This window comes from Balaenoptera borealis (genome assembly GCF_965194805.1).
Source record: "Balaenoptera borealis genome assembly, chromosome: 15".
Lineage (NCBI taxonomy): Eukaryota > Metazoa > Chordata > Mammalia > Artiodactyla > Balaenopteridae > Balaenoptera > Balaenoptera borealis.
This window is the reverse complement of record NC_138871.1, coordinates 13,417,925-13,435,008: the sequence shown is the minus strand read 5'-3', so window position 1 is coordinate 13,435,008 and position 17,084 is coordinate 13,417,925. Positions and strand designations below refer to the sequence as shown.

General features: G+C 49.4%; 1 protein-coding gene across 3 annotated transcripts; it reads right to left on the bottom strand.

Annotated features, from left to right (window-relative positions):
• Positions 1-240: 240 nt before the first annotated feature.
• Positions 241-16,315, bottom strand: CD8B (CD8 subunit beta). 3 transcript variants are annotated; one of them, XM_082356476.1, is made up of 6 exons: positions 16,220-16,315; positions 12,676-13,035; positions 9,506-9,595; positions 4,887-4,976; positions 3,300-3,336; positions 241-977 (listed from the first exon to the last, which is right to left on the bottom strand). In XM_082356476.1, exons 1-6 carry the CDS (start codon positions 16,260-16,262, stop codon positions 965-967), a joined length of 633 nt encoding a protein of 210 aa, XP_082212602.1. In that variant the 5' UTR covers positions 16,263-16,315; the 3' UTR covers positions 241-964. The 3 variants fall into 3 exon arrangements, 2 of the variants coding, with proteins under 2 accessions (XP_082212602.1, XP_082212601.1); XR_014234694.1 differs by having other exon boundaries at positions 3,300-4,976; XM_082356475.1 differs by having other exon boundaries at positions 241-4,976.
• Positions 16,316-17,084: the final 769 nt, after the last annotated feature.

Below are 17,084 nucleotides of genomic sequence, written 5' to 3'. Positions count from 1 at the left end.
TGGAGGGGGGTGGCCCCTGGGGCACCTGCTACCTGGCTCTGGGTGCCTTGGGTGCTTCCTAACTGTCCAGGCTTTCTCTCTGCACCTACACGGTGGAGTACAGCATGTTTGGGGGCAAATGAAGAGCTTGATGCAAAATGAAGACATAGTCATTTTCACCTTCTTATCTCTTTTTAACTGAGCACCGACATCTTTGCCGCGTAGATGAGTTTTGTGTGTTTACATCACAGGAGCCATGTGCATCATTTACTTAAGACTTTATTTTTACAACCAAGATACTATCATAACAAGAACAGAGAGTAAGAGAAGAAACATACAAGCCATGGGAGGGCAGAAGTGAAAGCTGAAGGACTTCCTGGTGGGAGATCAAGCGGCCTCTTGTCCCCCAAGCCACAAGTTCCAAGCCCTAAAGGAGGTCCTCAGAATCTGAAGTGACTGTGGGAGCCAGGTCTGTCCCTCTTGGAAGCCTCATTTCCAGTCTGGGTCTGCTCTCTGGGGCCCTCTGTGAGGAGGGTCAGCCCCAGCCTGGGAAGACCAAAGGGACCCATCCCAGCACCATCCCATGAGAGACTCGGGTCTCAATGTCACTGCCTTACCTGGGCAAAGCAAGGCGGTGGCTGGATGGCCAACACTGAAATTCCCAGCCCAACCCAAGATGAGTGCAGGAGTCGGAAGTGGTGCGCTGGGTGCCATTTTGTACTCAGTACTCCAGTGTGCCTTGCAAGTTGCAGAAAGTGCCCTGGGGTTCTGAAGCCTTCTCTCTAAGATTCCCGATGACCATGTAACAAGTTGCTCCCATGCACGAGGCCCACAGAAAGAACTTGCAGTAGTTAAAAGCAGGCAGCTTCAGCAGGTCAGTGACATTTCCATGGTTGAGCATGTCCTTTCTCTCTCATTTTTCCAGATCTCGCTTATCACCGACCAATGTATTTTTGTAGCAGGACACGAAAAACGTATCCTCTGCTCACTTATAAAACCTGAAAACAACAGCAAGCTGTGAAACCACTTATTATCAGGCAAATGCTATTGTATTTCCTGTAAGAGAGATAAATGGCGAGTCAGGTCGCAGGGCTCCACTCCAAGTAAGTAGCCTAGGGCCAAGAGTTTTGTGTTGGTATGTTTTTAGGGCCCATCTCAGTCATTAAAAAAAATTGAAACGCTCAAAAAACGCAGCCCTAAGAACTCTAGCTTTGAATGGTTACTTCCTGCGGTACCTTCTAAGGTAAGCGATTCACCGATGCATGCTAAGGGACCAGAGGAACGTGGCCTGCCGATAGATGATTTTCTAAGGCCAGTTAGAGGCTGGGGAATGTCTGCCCCAAATTGCAACTTGAATTAGTAACAGCTGATCTTTGAGGCCCAGGGTCTATTTCATCCACACCTGGATCATGATAGCAAAACCAGAGGTGGTTTTCAAACATCTTTTTAGCCATGAACCCTTTTGTTCAATGACATCTTAAGGTAAGTGAATTACAGGCAACGGATGAAAGCAGAGCTGTTCGGAATGAAAAGGGTGAGGGGGCTAGGGTCCCACCCGGGGCCACCCCCAGCCCCTTCCTCGCCTAAGCTGATCCTCAGAACCCCAGGGGTGTGCCATAGCATGAGGTCCTGCAGCCAACTCCTCCCAAACTGGCATCAAATCACTGGGGAACAAGTTAAAATGAAGGAGTGGGTGGGAGGCACAATACAGGCAGCTCCTTGAGGGGGAGTCGTTCTCCACAACAGGTCACCACAAAGAAGATTCTGAACAGCACATTCTGGAGGTCTAGAGTTAGACAAATACACTTAAGTTACTGTCTTTTAAGTACAGGGTAGTTTCTAAATCCAGCACGTAAAGTGAAAATTGCACACCATCAAAATTACCATAGAAATTGCCCATGAAATGCAGCAGGCATGTTTAAGCAACTATACAATACAATGTATACAAATATATACAAACACAATGTGTGTAATAATGTAAAGCAGACAGTATAGTGAGCATATATGAAAGTTTATCATTTCAGAGTATTTAAAAATACATTTTATGTTGTACACCTGAAACTAATATAATATGGTCTGTCACTTATAATTCAACAAGAAAACATGTTGCTTCTTGGTTGTTGGGCTCATAAAGTTGCCTTTTGTAAGCAACATGAGCTGCTGCCTTGACTCCAAGGATCCAGGGGCTGTGCACTTGGTGCTTCTTCAGTAAGTCCTTACAATAACCATGTGCTTGGTACTGTTATCCCATTTTACAGATGAGGAATCAGGGGCTCAGAGAGGTGAAGTGACTTGCCTACAGTCCCAAGGCTGGTGAGTAGCAGACAGGACTCAAACCCAGATCTGCCTCACAACGGAGCCAGAGTTCTTGATCTTCAATCTAAGATCGGGGGCTTGCTTTCTTTTTTTCAAACACTCTACATAGAGGGGGGGTGTAATTAATGAGATAGGTAGATGCGAAACACGCTCTATTTTGAGGCAGAAAAGGCAGTCCAAGGACACTGCCCATGGCCAAACAGGGGTCCAGAGCCCTTGAGTCTGGGAGCCTCAGGTAGCTTTGGCCTCTGCCTTGGCTTCTGGTGGAGCTTACCCAGCTCAGTGGGCATAAGCAGAGAGCCTTGTAGCCCCTGCGTCTATGTGACTCAGCCAGTGAGTTTGCCAACTCCTGGGACCCAGGTGGGGTCAAGTCCAACACACAACACCAGGAGGGAAGGAATTCCACTGGTGGAGATGCTGGCCTTGGGGTGAATCGACTTGTTTTCGAGTTCGAGGCTGTTCTCTACTGTCCCAAATGCTTTGAGCAAGTCTTGATCTGTAAAAGTAACCCTCCTATGTCATGCAGGACCAAGTTGAATGAAATAACGGGTGGCAAAAAGTTTGGAATATCCGACTGGTTCTACCCATGTAGGAGTTGATTGTTTATTCAATATCTCATAATAACGTATAATGGAAAAGAATCTGAAAAAGGATATATATAACTAAATCACTTTGCTGTACACCTGACGCTAACACAACATGGTAAATCAACTCTACTTCAATAAAAAAAAAAGAGTTCACTATTATTCTCAGGAGAGATAAGAGCTAAATCTTACTATACTTGACATATACTTAGATGACTAATCAGTATTCCGTTTGCTTAGGTTCTCTCTTTGCCTGAACTCCATGAGCCCATCTATTTATACAGTGTGTGATTGTTTTGAAGGTGGTGTCTGTCTGGGGCTCTCGCAGTTGGAGGCTGTGAGTACCAGCAGGGGCTGAGGAGGCCAGGGCCACACCCAGGGCTGCGGCCCAGGCAATTTTCCAAGACCCCAACCACTTACTGTTTCAGGAGGCGAAGCCGAGCTCTCCTCTGCAGGCCTGGAAGGAGAAAACAAGACCGCTGGTTGGCATGGGCTGTGAGCCACTGACACGGAGCCCCAGAGAGGGAGGAGGGCGATGAGAGGGGCAGCTGACACCTCGGACCACTTCCTTGGTGCCAGGCTCTGCTCCAGACACCTCATGGGTTTTAACTCCCTTACTGCTCGTGGCAAACCTAAGAGTTGGTACTCTTATTATCTCCGATTTGCATATGGGGAAGCTGACGTAGAGAGTGAGTGTGTTACTGAGTGACCTGCCCAAAGTCATGTAGCTAGTAAGTGGCAGTCTGTGTGCCCTTAAATGCGCCACCTTGCCCTTCACAGCAGGTCAGGAAGCAGAGGTTGTACAGACAGGTGGTCTTAAATCAGAGCATGTGTATTCTGGGGAAGTGCAAGATTTCCCCCTGGGATGAAGGAAGGAAGGAATGAGCATGTCTATTTACATGTTTATCTTATCCTTTTTATTTTTGAAGCACATTTAATAACATACATAGACTATTAAATAAACACAGCTAGCATAAATATTAATCATTTAAGAATATAAAATAGTTATAATTATATATTAAATATATACATACATAATATATTAAATAAATAAATACAGCTAATTGAAGTTAGGGTTTATAATTAAAAGATTTTTTACTGATGAGGTCCTTGATCAAAAAAGTCTGCAGACCACTGAACTCTAATGGTTCTTAGAATGGAATAAATGGATCCCTTTTTTGGGCGCGGCAATTGTATGCAAAAATGTGCACATGGTGCATTTCTCTGCAGAGAGGGTCCATATTGCCATCATACGTTCAAAGGGGTCTGTGACCTATGAAAGAGCCACTGATCTAGTCCACGTCCTTGTGGGCCACCCCGTCCCATTTTACAGAAGCCCAGAGAGGGTAAGTGACTTGCACAAGGTGGCACAGGTGAGCAGAAGAGTCAGGGCTAGAGTCTGGGGCTCTGGCTCTTGGCCAGCTGTGTGGGCCTCCCCTGAAGCTCCCAGGGGGGCCTGTAGAAGGAGGTGATCCCACCTCTGAAGTGACCGGGTGCAGCAGGCATCTCTGAGTTTCCCCACAGCCTCACAGAGGGGAGGATTTCTAGCTTCTGGGAACATAACCCAAACCCTACCGCAATCTCTGTGCACTGCTTCCATCCCAACTGCTCACGCGTGTTCCTGATTACTGAGCACATGCCCTGAGCTGGGCACTTGGGCAGGACTTTACAAAAGCAGCCCTGGGAAGTAGGTAACATGGTTACCCGGGGTGAGGCAGCTGAGGCTCAGGGAAGCCAGGGCATATGCCCAAGGTCACTAGATCAGGAATCGGCAGAGTCGGATTCAAATCCAAGTTTCTCTGACTCCAAAGACAGGGTGTTCTCTGATCCCTGAAGCTTGGCCTCAGGCCAAGAATCACTTCTTGGAGCTATCATGGGTTCGGGGTTGGAGGGGCAAACTTCCACCAGGCTGCCATCTGCCCTGCTTCCCTAGAGAAGGAAGGACCCTCGGGGACACCACCAACAGCAAAAGGGGTCGCCATGACGGCCCAGGAGGGCACAACTTACAGTGTAGGTGAATGGCCACGCCCAAGGACACCAGCAGAACAAGGACGACAGCCACCAGTAGGCCGACAATGAGGGGGGCACAGGACAGGCCTGGAAAAGACACACATATTAAATATTTGAGATGTGCAGATGAATACAAAGAGGGAAAAATCAACCGGAAGCCCCACCTCCCAGAGAATACGCTGTTTACATAGTTCCTTCCAGTCTTTTATCTAGGCTCTTTAAACACATTGAGATCATTTCATATATAAAATTTCATGTCCCACATGCAAATTTTAAAAATTAATAAACTCAGGAGCTATTTATGTTCAAATGAGATAGACAATTTGCATGCCTGGTAATGGGATTTTTCTTATTTATTTTTAAAACTTTTAATTTCAGAAGAAACACCCAAATATATTTTCACTGTAAAAGATTTAAGTATATGGTTAGAATGCCCCTTGGCATCCCAGCTCCTTCACAGAAGTAACTGCCATTGTTAATTTGCATGTACACATACATAATTTACATAGATACATCCCATATAGCTTTTAAAAATACAGAGGCTTATATAGTACAAATTGTTCTGCAACCAGGTTTTTTTTTTTTCTTCACTTAAACATGCCAGCACATTCTTTTTTTTTTTTTTTTTCATTCTTTTTTTTTAACGGACATTTTGTTTGTTTCCTGTGTTTTACAAATACCTCTGCAGAAAACATCCAGGTGCATTTCTTTCCTTATGCAGGAGCCTGCCAGAGGCAGATATTGTAAACGAGAACTACTAACCATAGACTATATCCATTTTCAATTATAACAGATACTGTGAAATGCCTTCCAAAAAAGGCTGCAGTGAATTCCATTCCTAATCACCAGCTGTGCACCCTGCCGACCCTTGACATTATCAAAGTTTTTAGTTTTTGCCAGTCCAGTGGGTGAAAAATGATATTTCACTTCAATTCACCACTTGTCAATTTCAGCCTATTTTCATATATTGGCCATGTATGATTTTTCTTCTATCAGTTGCCTATTTGTTCCTTTGCCCATTTTGTATGCTATGTAAACAGCAGAGCTTATATCATCGATGCTCCAGATCCTTCTCTGGCACCCTTCGTGTCCCTATGGCTGGTCCCTATGAGTAGCTGAGGGAGCAGACCCAGGACCCATGGGTGAAAAGGGAAAGGCTGCAGATTTGGGCTCAAGGTTAAAAAAATTAGAAAGAGTTTTTGATGTCAGGGAAGGGGGAGAATGTTTACTGAAGACCTATTATGTGCCAAGTATAGTACTAACTACAAACTTCCATCTTGTTAGGAAGGAAGGTATTACTGTCATTTTTATCTCATTTTACAGTTTAGAAAAACCAAGATTCAAAGAAGTTCAATTACATGCCCTAGGTCACCTGGATACTAAAAGGCAGGGCCAGGATTTGGACCCAGATGCCCCGAGTTCTACAGCCCATGCCAGTCCCATCGTGACAGCTTAAGGGCAGGAGAGGTGGCGGAAGGGATGGAGTGGGCTGCTCTGTGGGAGGGAGCCTGCCATCACCAAGGCTGCATGGTGCCACGTGGAGAGGAAGGTTGGGTGAGAGGCCCTTGGAAGTCCTTCCCGCCTCTGATGTGTGAGCGTTTCTGTCTGCCTCCCTCTCATCTCCCCCATGTTCTCCCGACCCGGAGGAACCTCAGAAACATGGTGCGAAGTGAAAGAAACCAGGCATGAAAGACCACATATTCTATGACTCCATTTGTATGAAATGTTCAGAAGAGGCAAATCTATAGCAACAGAATGTAGATTAGTGGTTGCCAGGGGCTGGGGTGGGAACAGAGATTAGCTATAAACAGGCACAAGGGCTCTGACAGTTTGATGGAAATGTTCTAAAACTAGATCGTGGTGATGGTTGTATAACTCGGTAAATTTACTAAAAATCATGGAGTCATGAGCTTAAAATGGGTGAATTTTATGACATGCAAATTATGCCTGGATAAAGTTTTAAGTAAGGGAGGTGGACACAGGCTTCAGGGATAGGGGAGAGGGGTCAGGGGGGGCTTCCGGAGCTATGACCTGAACTAGAGGCCGAGAGACAGCTACCGGTCCTCGGGTCCTCGGTGAAACGCGATCACCTACCAGGAAAACTGCCGCTTCTAGTAAAGGTGGCGAGAAGCCTGCTTGGGCAGGGAGCCAGCGGCCAGAGACACACCAGCGACACTCAGCTCCACCTTCTTTGCCTCGCTCGGGTCTTGGGGTCTCCTGAGATCTGTATCTCACCACACTGTTCCTGTGACAGCAGTTTAGAAATTGTCCCCCAGCACCTCCCCAGCTTGTCTAAGGGGAGCAGGCCCCTCCCCATGGCAGCCTGTGGGTTTCTTTCATGATAACAAGCTCTGAGCTCAGTCTAGGTGGCCCCGCCAAGCTGAGCACCTTGTGTATAGTATCGCATTTTATCCTGCCTTCCCTACAGCCAGGTGAGCATTCCCACTTGACAGGTGAAAGAAACTGAGGTTCAGAGAGGCTGAATCACTTGCCCAAGGTCGCACAGTATAAACAGTGGTAGACAGGGATTCAGACCTAGGCCTGGCTAACTTACCACTAGGCTACACTTCCCCATGGTCCCCAACCCCAATACAACCTCCACCTACTCCCCTTGACGCCCCTCCCCCCAACTTGGCCACCTTCACACACATCCTGGTTATTCTCAATAACCTACTAATGTTGGAATTGCATTTTACCCTGGGATTTTACTGAGGGTTGATATCAGAAATGATGCAAAAAATTTGAAGACCATTTTTCCATCATTTATGAAGTGCTACTGAATTCACTATTGTTCAGCGGTCCTTACATAAGAATGAACAGGGCAGATTTTTTTCTAGAATTTAGCACCAGGATGAAGGCTTTGATGCCCGGGTTGTTTCTTTATATCATTGTGGTGGGAGGAGGGGTGTTAGTGGTGCCACGTTACTTGGGGTCTACTCTTTGCTTCACTGGGTTTTTTGGGCTCCTCCAGAGCCAGGGCACAGACCCAGGTTCTGCATCCTCATCTTAGTGCCTCTACTGTCTTGGCCTTTTGTGTCCTTTTTTTGGTTATACCCTGCCTGAAATCCTTTAGGCAAAGTTGGGAGGCATACTTTATAAAATGAGCTCATTCTGTCTCTGCCTTTATGTTCCCTAAGACTTTGTCCTTCTGTACATGGGTTCTGATTTGCTTTTTACTGTGAACTCATGTGGCAGCTTCCCTCTCCCCTCCCCTGGATCCTGCTAGATGCCTCTCCCCAGACTCTTTCTGATACTTTATATAAATATTTAAGACAAAGCAACATCAGTAGCATGAGGCGGCCCTGGTGTGGCTGCTTGTGGTTTGTCCTATGGGTGGGAGCAGGTGGCACTTTCTTTTTGTCACCAGTAACTTTTGGGGGACAGAGGTCAGTGTTTTTCCAGAAACACATTTGGCTGATGGGTTCAGGGCAAGTGGTGTGTACGTGTGTGTGCGTGTGTGTGTGTGTGTGCGTGCATGTGTGTGTACTCAGCTACGGTGTCTGGTGCTTGTAGCACAGAGCAGTGAGTTGGTTCACTCATTAGTAAACATATATGAAGCACACACTGTGTGCTAGGTGCTCTATTAGGCATCAAAACTGGGGAAGGTTAAAGTGCTGGTCCTTTGTCTTTTTCTTATTACTTTTTATTGGAGTATAGTTGATTTACAATGTTGTGTTAGTTTCTGCTGTACAGTGAAGTGTATCAGTTATAATAGGCATATATCCACTATTTTTTAGATTCTTTTCCCATATAGGTCATTGCAGAGTATTGAGTAGAGTTCCCTATGTTATACAATAGGTTCTTATTAGTTATCTATTTTATATATAGTAGTGTGTATATGTCAATCCCAAAGTGCTGGTCCTTTGGGTTGGGTTTTTTGTTTGTTAACAGCTCTATTAAGATATAATTTATATATTGTAAAGTTCACCTGTTTAAAGTGTATAATCTAATGGTTTTTGTTATATTCACAGAGTTGTGCAACTATCACCACAATCTAATTTTGAACATTTTAATCCCCGCCAAAAGAAATCCTGTGCCCATTAGCTGTCTTCCCCCCATTCCTTCCCCAAACCCCCAGCCTTAGGCAACCACTAATCTACTTTCTATCTTCAAGGAATGTCATATTCTAGACATTTCATATCAAGGGGATCATATAATATATGGTCTTTTGTGACTGGTTTCTTGTGCTGCAAAATATTTTCAAGATTCATCCATGAGGTAGCATATCAGTACTTCACTCTTGATTATGGCTAAATAATATTCCTTTGTATAGAGAGTCCATATTTTGTTAATCCATTCATCAGGTGGTAGACACTTGAGTGGTTTCTACTTTTTAATCCTGCTAGGAACATTTGTATGCAAGTTTTGGGTGGATGTATCCTTCATTAAGTTTTGTCCTGTGATGATTTGGGAGTGTGTCCCCCACTAGAGTGTGAGCTGCTGGAGGACAGCACTGCTGTCACACTCAGCTCCCTCTCAGACCCCAGCTCAGGGCTAGAGAAACAGGCTGGAGTCCACACTTGGGAAGGGCTTGCGGAAGGAAGGAAGGAATGACGGGAGGGAGGGAGAGGGTCTGCTGTGCTTCTGAGAGTCCAGGGGTATATGGGAGAACTCACCCTTCCGGGTCACCAGGTTTGGGAACCGGAACACTTTCTTCTTGGGAGTGGTCTTCTTGGTGGGCTGCGGAGTGGTGGGAAGGACATCAACTACAAAAAGCAAGACACATGTTTTAGCCAGGTAAACAGCAGGTGGATTCAGAGATAAAAATTACAACTGCACATCTTACATCCAGGTACTAAAGTCCTTCTCCGTGTTCCCTAGGCTGCTATGGGGCTTGAAGGTCACAGATCACTAGGATTTTTGATCTACTTCCCCAACTCTCAGATGAATCTGAAGGCCTAGGGATGGGGGTCTGTTTGGTGTCCTGGAGAGAGGGGCTCTGGAGCCACCCAGATGCGAAAAGAGCCCCAGAACCCCTGATTAACCACTGCGTGACTTGGGGCAAGTCCCATCACTTTTCTGTGTCTCAGTTTCCCCCATTTTAATCCAGTGTCACGTGCTGAAGTGTTGGGACAGGGCAGAGGGACAAGCCCACAGGGCAAAGGGAGACACCTGAGGCTCGGAGATGCTAAGGGAGGGGGGACACCGGGCGCCGCTGAATCCAACCCCTGCCTCTGAGGGTTGGGGAAAGACATTTCACTGAAATGATTTTCTGCAAAATGGTAGGAGAGGGAATCGGGTGACACCATGAACTTGAACTTTAGAGTCAAGGGCAAAGGGAGGGGCAGCCAATGTTTGGTCATTTGGGCCTGGTAGCTTCCATATAAAATGTGGACACTTCAGATGCTCCCTGCCCTGATCCATGAGCAGTAGAGAAAACGTGCCCCGCTCTGCCCGCTCCATGAGGTTTCTAGAAGAGCCAACTAAGCAGAATTAACCCTTACCAAGCTCCCACCTCGGGCTAGTGCCCATGCCAAGAGCGTCAGCTTAAGCTTATTGAACCCCACAACTCTGGGGACTGGCACTCTTTTCCCCATCTTATCTCCGAAGAAGCCTAGGCTCAGAAGGTTGAAATAAATCACTTGCTCAGAGTTCAAGAGCCACGAAACGGCAGGGCCGGCATCTGAGCCAAAAGATGCCTGTCCTAGGCGCTCACCCCGCACACTGCCTCAAGAGCAAATGCGTTTTGACAAAAAGTTAAGCACATCAGGTCATCAGAGTGCTGAGGGAAACTATCGTAGAAGGGGAAAACAGCCTCAGTCTCTTGCTCGGAAAGTCTGGGAGGAGCTAGGCCCTCTGCAGCGGTGTTTTGACCTTCCATTACCCCCTTTAGTCCTCACTGCCTGGGAAGTGTTCATTCCCCTACTTCCTACACGAGGAGGCACAGAGGCTCCCAGCGGGGCAGTGGGGGCAGCTCTACAGGACTTCGTGCCCTGCCTGGGCACAGGGGCCTTAGGACGGATGGAGGGGTTTGTGGGGAGACTTGTTCTATTTCAATGTCTTCTTGCCCAGAGGCAGGTGCCCTTGATTCTTCCTGATACCACTCCGTCACACCCACTTCTCCCCACTTCTCTCCTCTTGGAAAGGGGCAGGAGTTTTGAGCCCATGGTGCCTTGAGGGGCCTGAGAAAGGCCCATCTTCCCCCAAATACTTTCTCTACCATCCAGGCTTCCTCCTTTAAAATGTACTGACCTTCTGGCAGGAGGGCAGGCTCTGACTCTGAATACCCGTACCCTGCGGAGATGGTATGGTTGCCAGCACGTGTTTTGGGGAGGGACTGCCATTCCCGGGGAACCAGGCAGTGAGAGAGGTTTGGGAAGATCAAAGCCAGGAGTGAGCGGGTGGTGGTACACGTGGCGGGAATCTTCTGAAAACCAGTTTTGCTTATTTCACCATCCACCTTTCCTAGACCCTGAAATCTCATGAATGGGCAGTGTGAGGCTTATAGAGACTAAAACAATAAATCAAACCCAAACCCCAAACTCACAAAAGCCCAATTTTCAATACAAGAATCAGTTGACACCCACCCCTCCAGGGATGCCTCGGCTTCTTGCCGGGAGAGCTCTCCCTACCTTCCCCACCTCCTGATTTAAGACCCGAGGTTGGTGACGTGTGACGAGGGCATCAATCTGGTTTGTGTCTTCCTGATCATGTCGTTATGCCTGCACCTCCCATGCTGAGTGGTCTAATTCCTGGGGGTCCTCTTGTCACTCTCAATGCCCCCAGCCTGAAAAGATCCCAGGTGAGTGCGAAGCAAGACAGTGGGAGGCCCACTGGGCGTTGGCCTTGGCCATGGGCTAACCTGAGGAGGGGGCCCTTTGAGAATTCCTTCACACCCTTGATAGTTTAACCCTCACCATCCAATATGGCAGCCACCTGCCACGTGTGCTACAGAGCACTTGAAACGTGGCCAGTCTGACCCGAGATGTGCTGTACACATAAATATCGAGCACTTAGTATGAAAAGCGAATGTAAAATATTTCAGTAATAATTTGTATACTGATTACCCATTGAAATAATAATATCACTGATACACTGGGTTAAATAAAATAAATTATTTAAATTAATTTTACTTGTTTCTTTTGATTGTTTTGAACGTGGCTATTAGAAAATCTTAAATTACATCTGTGGCTCGAAACATAGCTCTACTGGACATGATGACTTAACTCCTGAGGAATTGCAGATTCTAAGGGCTGGAGGGAGTCATGGAGGCCCTTAGCAGCCCCACAATACAGATGGGAAAACTGAGGCTCAGGGAGGGGAGTGACCTGCCCACAGGCACTGGGTAAATTTGCAGCAGAATTTGCAGCTGGGTCTGGGATCCAGCCTTCTCACTCCTCGCAACTCTGGGCGTGGGTTCAAGCTACGGGTCCCCATGCTCGTTCTTTCCCTGTGTGCACACTGGGAGGGGATTTGGGAGACCACTGGCAGGTCTGGGGACTCGGCCCAATCCAGCCACAGCCTCAGGTGAACGTAGAATGGCTGAAGGACAGTTCTGCCCTGTCTGCAGAAGAAGCAGCGGCGCTCCTAAGCCTCCCATGGGATCAAACAGCACCTGCCTCCCAGGGTGGTTGACAGCATTGAGTGAAATAACTACGTACGACACTTGCACCTGCTTGGCCCTGGGTTACTTTTTGTTTCTATTAGCGGTAGAGCTGTCGCTCCTGGCGGTCATCCCCTCCTGCAGGGCGGGGCTCACTGAGAGTGGGATGTCCCAGGGCCTGGCACGCACCCGGCGCCCAGTAGGTGCTCCGTGCTCATCTACAGCACTGAGCCAGATCCTTACCCACACTCAGCTGAGTTCCCTTCCCAAAGGTCAGGTTGGGGTTCCCAACCGTCATGCAGAAGTAGACGCCGCTGTCGGAAGGCTTCACACTTTGGAGGCTGAGGGTGTACCGGGAAGAATCTCGAAGCACGGTGAGCTTCTCCTGCTCCACCTCTTTGCCGTGCACAGCCCCTTTGGTGAGATCCCAGAAGGCCAGGAACTCGTAGTGACTGTTAGCGCTCGGGGCCTGGCGCTGCCTCAGCCAGTAGATGCGAGAGTGAGAGGGTAAGGTTTTGGCTTCACAGGACAGCATCACTGTCTGGTTGGTCTGAGCCGTCATGGACGCAGGGGTCTGCAGGAGCGCTGAGCTGCCACACAGAGCTACGAGAAACAGAAGGAGCAGAGACCATCAGCACCTTTTCTCGGCCAGGCTCGTGGGGCCTCAGAGTCACCCGTAGTCAAGTATGAGAGAAGTTATGAGAGAGCCTGCCCAGTTGCAGGGCCTGGGGAGATGCTGTGTGAAACGCAGCCGGTGGCCCCAGGACTCAGAGCTCGAGCACCCCATCCCCCATGCGATCATCCACCAGGCAGGTGTTCATGATGCCAGCTTGACAAAGGCGACAGGGGAGAGAGCGTCCTTGTGTTGACTGCATGCTTATGCCTGGCTCTTTGCATAAATTACCTCAATCATGCCTCAGACTTACTTTGGGATTTTTAGTCCCATTTCACAGATGAGGAACTGAGGCATGATATGACTTATTCAAAGTCCTGCTTACAGCTAGTAAGTGCCCGGGAGTCAAACTCAAGGATTCAGTCTGAAGTCAAAGCTGGTTGCCTTTCACCTTGTCCTGCTGCCGCTCTATGTAGACTTTCAAAAGGCTCCAAGCAGCTGAAGGAGACCCAGGGCAAGCTCAGAATCTCCGGCAGAGCACATGGCCAGTCTGGCCAGCCTACAAGAGGGTCAGCCACCGTTTCTGCACGGTGACAACAGCCAGCAAGAGGAACTCACTGTCCCCTGGAAGGCACAATTCTAGCCATTACTCCCCGAGCCCGTAATCAACTGGTCTCTGGATCCCCATTCCCGAGTGGAAGGACAGACACCCCAGGCGTGGCGCTGGGAGTTCATTTCAGTCTCAGATGGGAAGCCCCTGCAGGTAGGGGATTGTTCAGGAAAACTAGAGCAGAACACACAGACCTGGCCTTGAACCCCGTCTGTGCCCCATGCCAGTTGTGGGACCTCAGGCGAGTCGTGGAGCCTGGCTCCTCCTATAAAAGGAGGGCGGCTTGCTGCTGCTGTCCTGCCTGCTTCTGAGGCTTAGAATGTCCAAAAAAGCACTGCCAAGTAGAAAGTGCTATATGTGGGTAAATCACTGTCTGTGTGTCTCACATCTCAGGGGTTGTTACTGGCAGCAAACGAAATCGTAAGGAGAGGATTAGAATGGGTCCTTCACGGCCAAGTCCAACAAACTGAATCTGACCTGGTAAAGCTTTCATTCTAGCTGCGGGGCAGAGGAGACTGCAGACCAGGGCAGAGACCCAGGAGCACCAAGGTCCAGAGAGGACACAGACCTGGATGGGCAGAGGAGGCCACAGAGTGTGTGTGTGTGTGTGTGTGTGTGTGTGTGTGTGTGTGTGTACCCAAGTCTTTCTGAGGTCGTGGCCCACATTCACAATCCTGCCTGTACTTGGGGCTCAGGCTCCCTGGCCCCAGAGTGACCTTCTCTAACACTGAAGAAATGAACTTAAACTTTTGGACTCCCCTCACACTCAGATCACTCTGAGCTTCTGCTGGCACTGAGAATGATAAGGTATCTGGGGCCCAAGTGACTGCTGGGCCTTCTCTCTTCTCCCCAAAACCCATACTGCCTTGTTAGCAGAGTAGAGATTCTTCATTGTTTGGGGTCATTGACCTCCTGGGGGAGATAGTAAGAATCGACAGGGAATCCCCTGGTGGTCCAGTGGTTAGTACTCCTCTCTTCCACTGCTGGGGGCACAGGTTCGATCCCTGATCAGGGAACTAAGATCCCACATGCTGTGCGGCTTGGCCAAAAATAAATTAAAAAAAAAAAAAAAAAAAAAAGAATCCCTGTACTGAATATGGTACGTGCATTATTTTGTTTAATCCTCACCAGATCTTTTGGGAGGAAACATACCATTTTACACATGAGGAAACAGAGGCTCAGGAAGGTTAACACAGCTGCTTAACCTTATAACAGAGGCTGCTTAAGGTCACACAGCCTCTTTGTGGTGGATCCAGATTCAAACTCAGGTCTGGGACCCCAGAACCTGAGCTTTGAGCCACTCCTTGGATTGAGGAAACCTGGATCCACATCATGGGCTCATGTGCACGTAGTGGGGCTGCAAATAAGATTCCAGAAGCTCTACCAAGAAAGCCCAGAGTGGAGAGGGGTCGGAGGGGCCTTGGGCTCTTTGTGTACGATCCTTGCCTGCGTCCTGACTTGAAGACTTCCTGGCTGAGACACACCCTGGTCTCTCTCGAGCCCACTTGCTTTTCAGCCCCTGGAGGCTGAACCCCCGGGCTGTGGCTGAGTCCAGTCTGTGCTCCGGACCCAGAGCCAGGCCTCGCCACACGCATGGTCTCATTTGATTTATTTGATGGTCTCAGTAACCCCGTGACTCCACTCTCAGAGGGACCTGCTGTTTCTAAAATGACCCACAGTAACACTAGTAGCTTTGAATGGCCTAGACTAGCTTCTACTTGAGATGTCGTTGAGCTCATTAGGTCAAAGTCCAGGCAGGCAGGCCTTATCACCCTGGCGGGAGGATCAGCTTTGGACTTCTTGAACAAGAGAGCAAATCAACCACAGGTTAGTGGGCAGTTTGGGGTGTGGAGGGGTTTCTTCTAAAAAACAGACTGACTGGGCTTGGCCAGAGGGACAGACTCTCCGCTATATTCTAACCCCAACATTCGAACTCCATCGCTGCTTGTTCGGGGAGCCACACTGCCTACGACACCCACCCCCAGGGAGTATTCGGGAAACTGGGGACCCTGAGGGGTACCCCGACACACCTGCCTGAGAACTGGCAACAGCCTGGTATTTGGCGGATTGGGCTACAGATACTTCCCCGGGAGTAATGAAAATATGTCTACAGAACCCTGGGCCAAGCGCCGGTGCACCAAAGCCAGAACTAGGCCCCTGGCCCCTTCCTGGGGGCACATCTCTGCCAGACCTGGACAAGGGCATTTTCCCTTCCTCTCTGGACGTCCTTTCTCTCTTTTCTTCCTTCCCATCTCCTTCAACCCTCCCTCCTCCTCCCTCTCTCCCTCCTCGCTTCCTGTCTCCCCTTCTAGGTTCAGGCTCTGGGCAGAGGTGGCCTCAGTCCTGAGGCTCCCGGGAGCCCTGGGGTAATGAGCTCCCTCGGAGGTTTTCCACCCCCAGGGACTGTGCCTGCCGGCCGCCTCCCCGGTGCCACCGCAGCTCCGGGCTCTGGGCTCGGCATCCTACGGGGACAGTTTTCCCAAACTCCACGGCTCAGTCTCTTCCCGGGTCCAGCGAAGCCCATCCGCTCCGTCCCCGCGCGCCCCACGGTCTCCCCGCCTTACCTGCCAGCTGCGCGGCGAGAAGAAGCCAGAGCAGCGGCTGCATCTTGGCGCGCCCGGGACATCTGGTCCTGGCGGGGCTCGGCTGAGATGGTCTGGGCTGGGACCGGGCGGGGCAGCTGGGGGAGGGGGGAGCGGGTAGCAGGGAGGGAGGGACCTGGCGGGGGAGAGGGGCGGGAGTCTGGCGAGAGGATGGCAAGGTCTCTGCCCTCATCCTCCCCGCATTTCAAAGGTCTTGGCTGCGTCTCCAGTAGGGAGGTATCGCGGCTGCGCTGGCGCCAAGCAATCGCACGTGTGTGATCGCCTCCTGCCCTGGGAGGTCGGAACAGGATCTTCCCTCCATGTGACTCCAGATGAGGCAACTGAGGCTCAGAGAAGTCAGGACGCTCAGGAGGGTCCCGCGGGAGTGGTGGCGGAGCAGGACCCTAACTCCGGTCACTTCCTTCCTTTTTGAGTGGTTATTGACAGCCTCCTGTGTACTCCAGGGCCGGCTGGACCTGAAGTCACCAAGACCCAGGCCCTTCCCTCAAAGGCACACACTTGTGAGGGTGAAGGAAAGTTAACTGACAGTGACACATAGTCTGATGCTGAGGAAGGTGAGCTGGGGCGCCAGCCTGGGCCGGGGGCAAAGCCAGACTTTGACCTTCAGAATCCGGAAGAGCTGAGGAGATTAGGATGCTGTCTCTACCCAACCCCCCCCCCCACCCCCTAATGTGTAATTTCTGTTAAAATAACACTGAAATGGGGAGGTAGCAGAAGATCAACAAAGATGCCCACCCACTTTGAAGCTGTGTGTGTGTGTGTGTGTTTGTGTGTGTGTGTGTGTGTGTGTGAGTGTGTGTGTCCACTCGCCCTACTCTCCTCTCCT

Bases quoted from the DNA above. Each gene is read 5' to 3' on its own strand.
- CD8B (XM_082356475.1), bottom strand. From the start codon at position 16,262: ATGCAGCCGCTGCTCTGGCTTCTTCTCGCCGCGCAGCTGGCAG. The intron at 13,036-16,219 runs GTAAGGCGGGGA...TGTTTCTCGTAG, and splicing joins TCTCGCCGCGCAGCTGGCAG to CTCTGTGTGGCAGCTCAGCG. The intron at 4,977-9,505 runs GTGAGTTCTCCC...TGTCTTTTCCAG, and splicing joins AAACCTGGTGACCCGGAAGG to GCCTGTCCTGTGCCCCCCTC.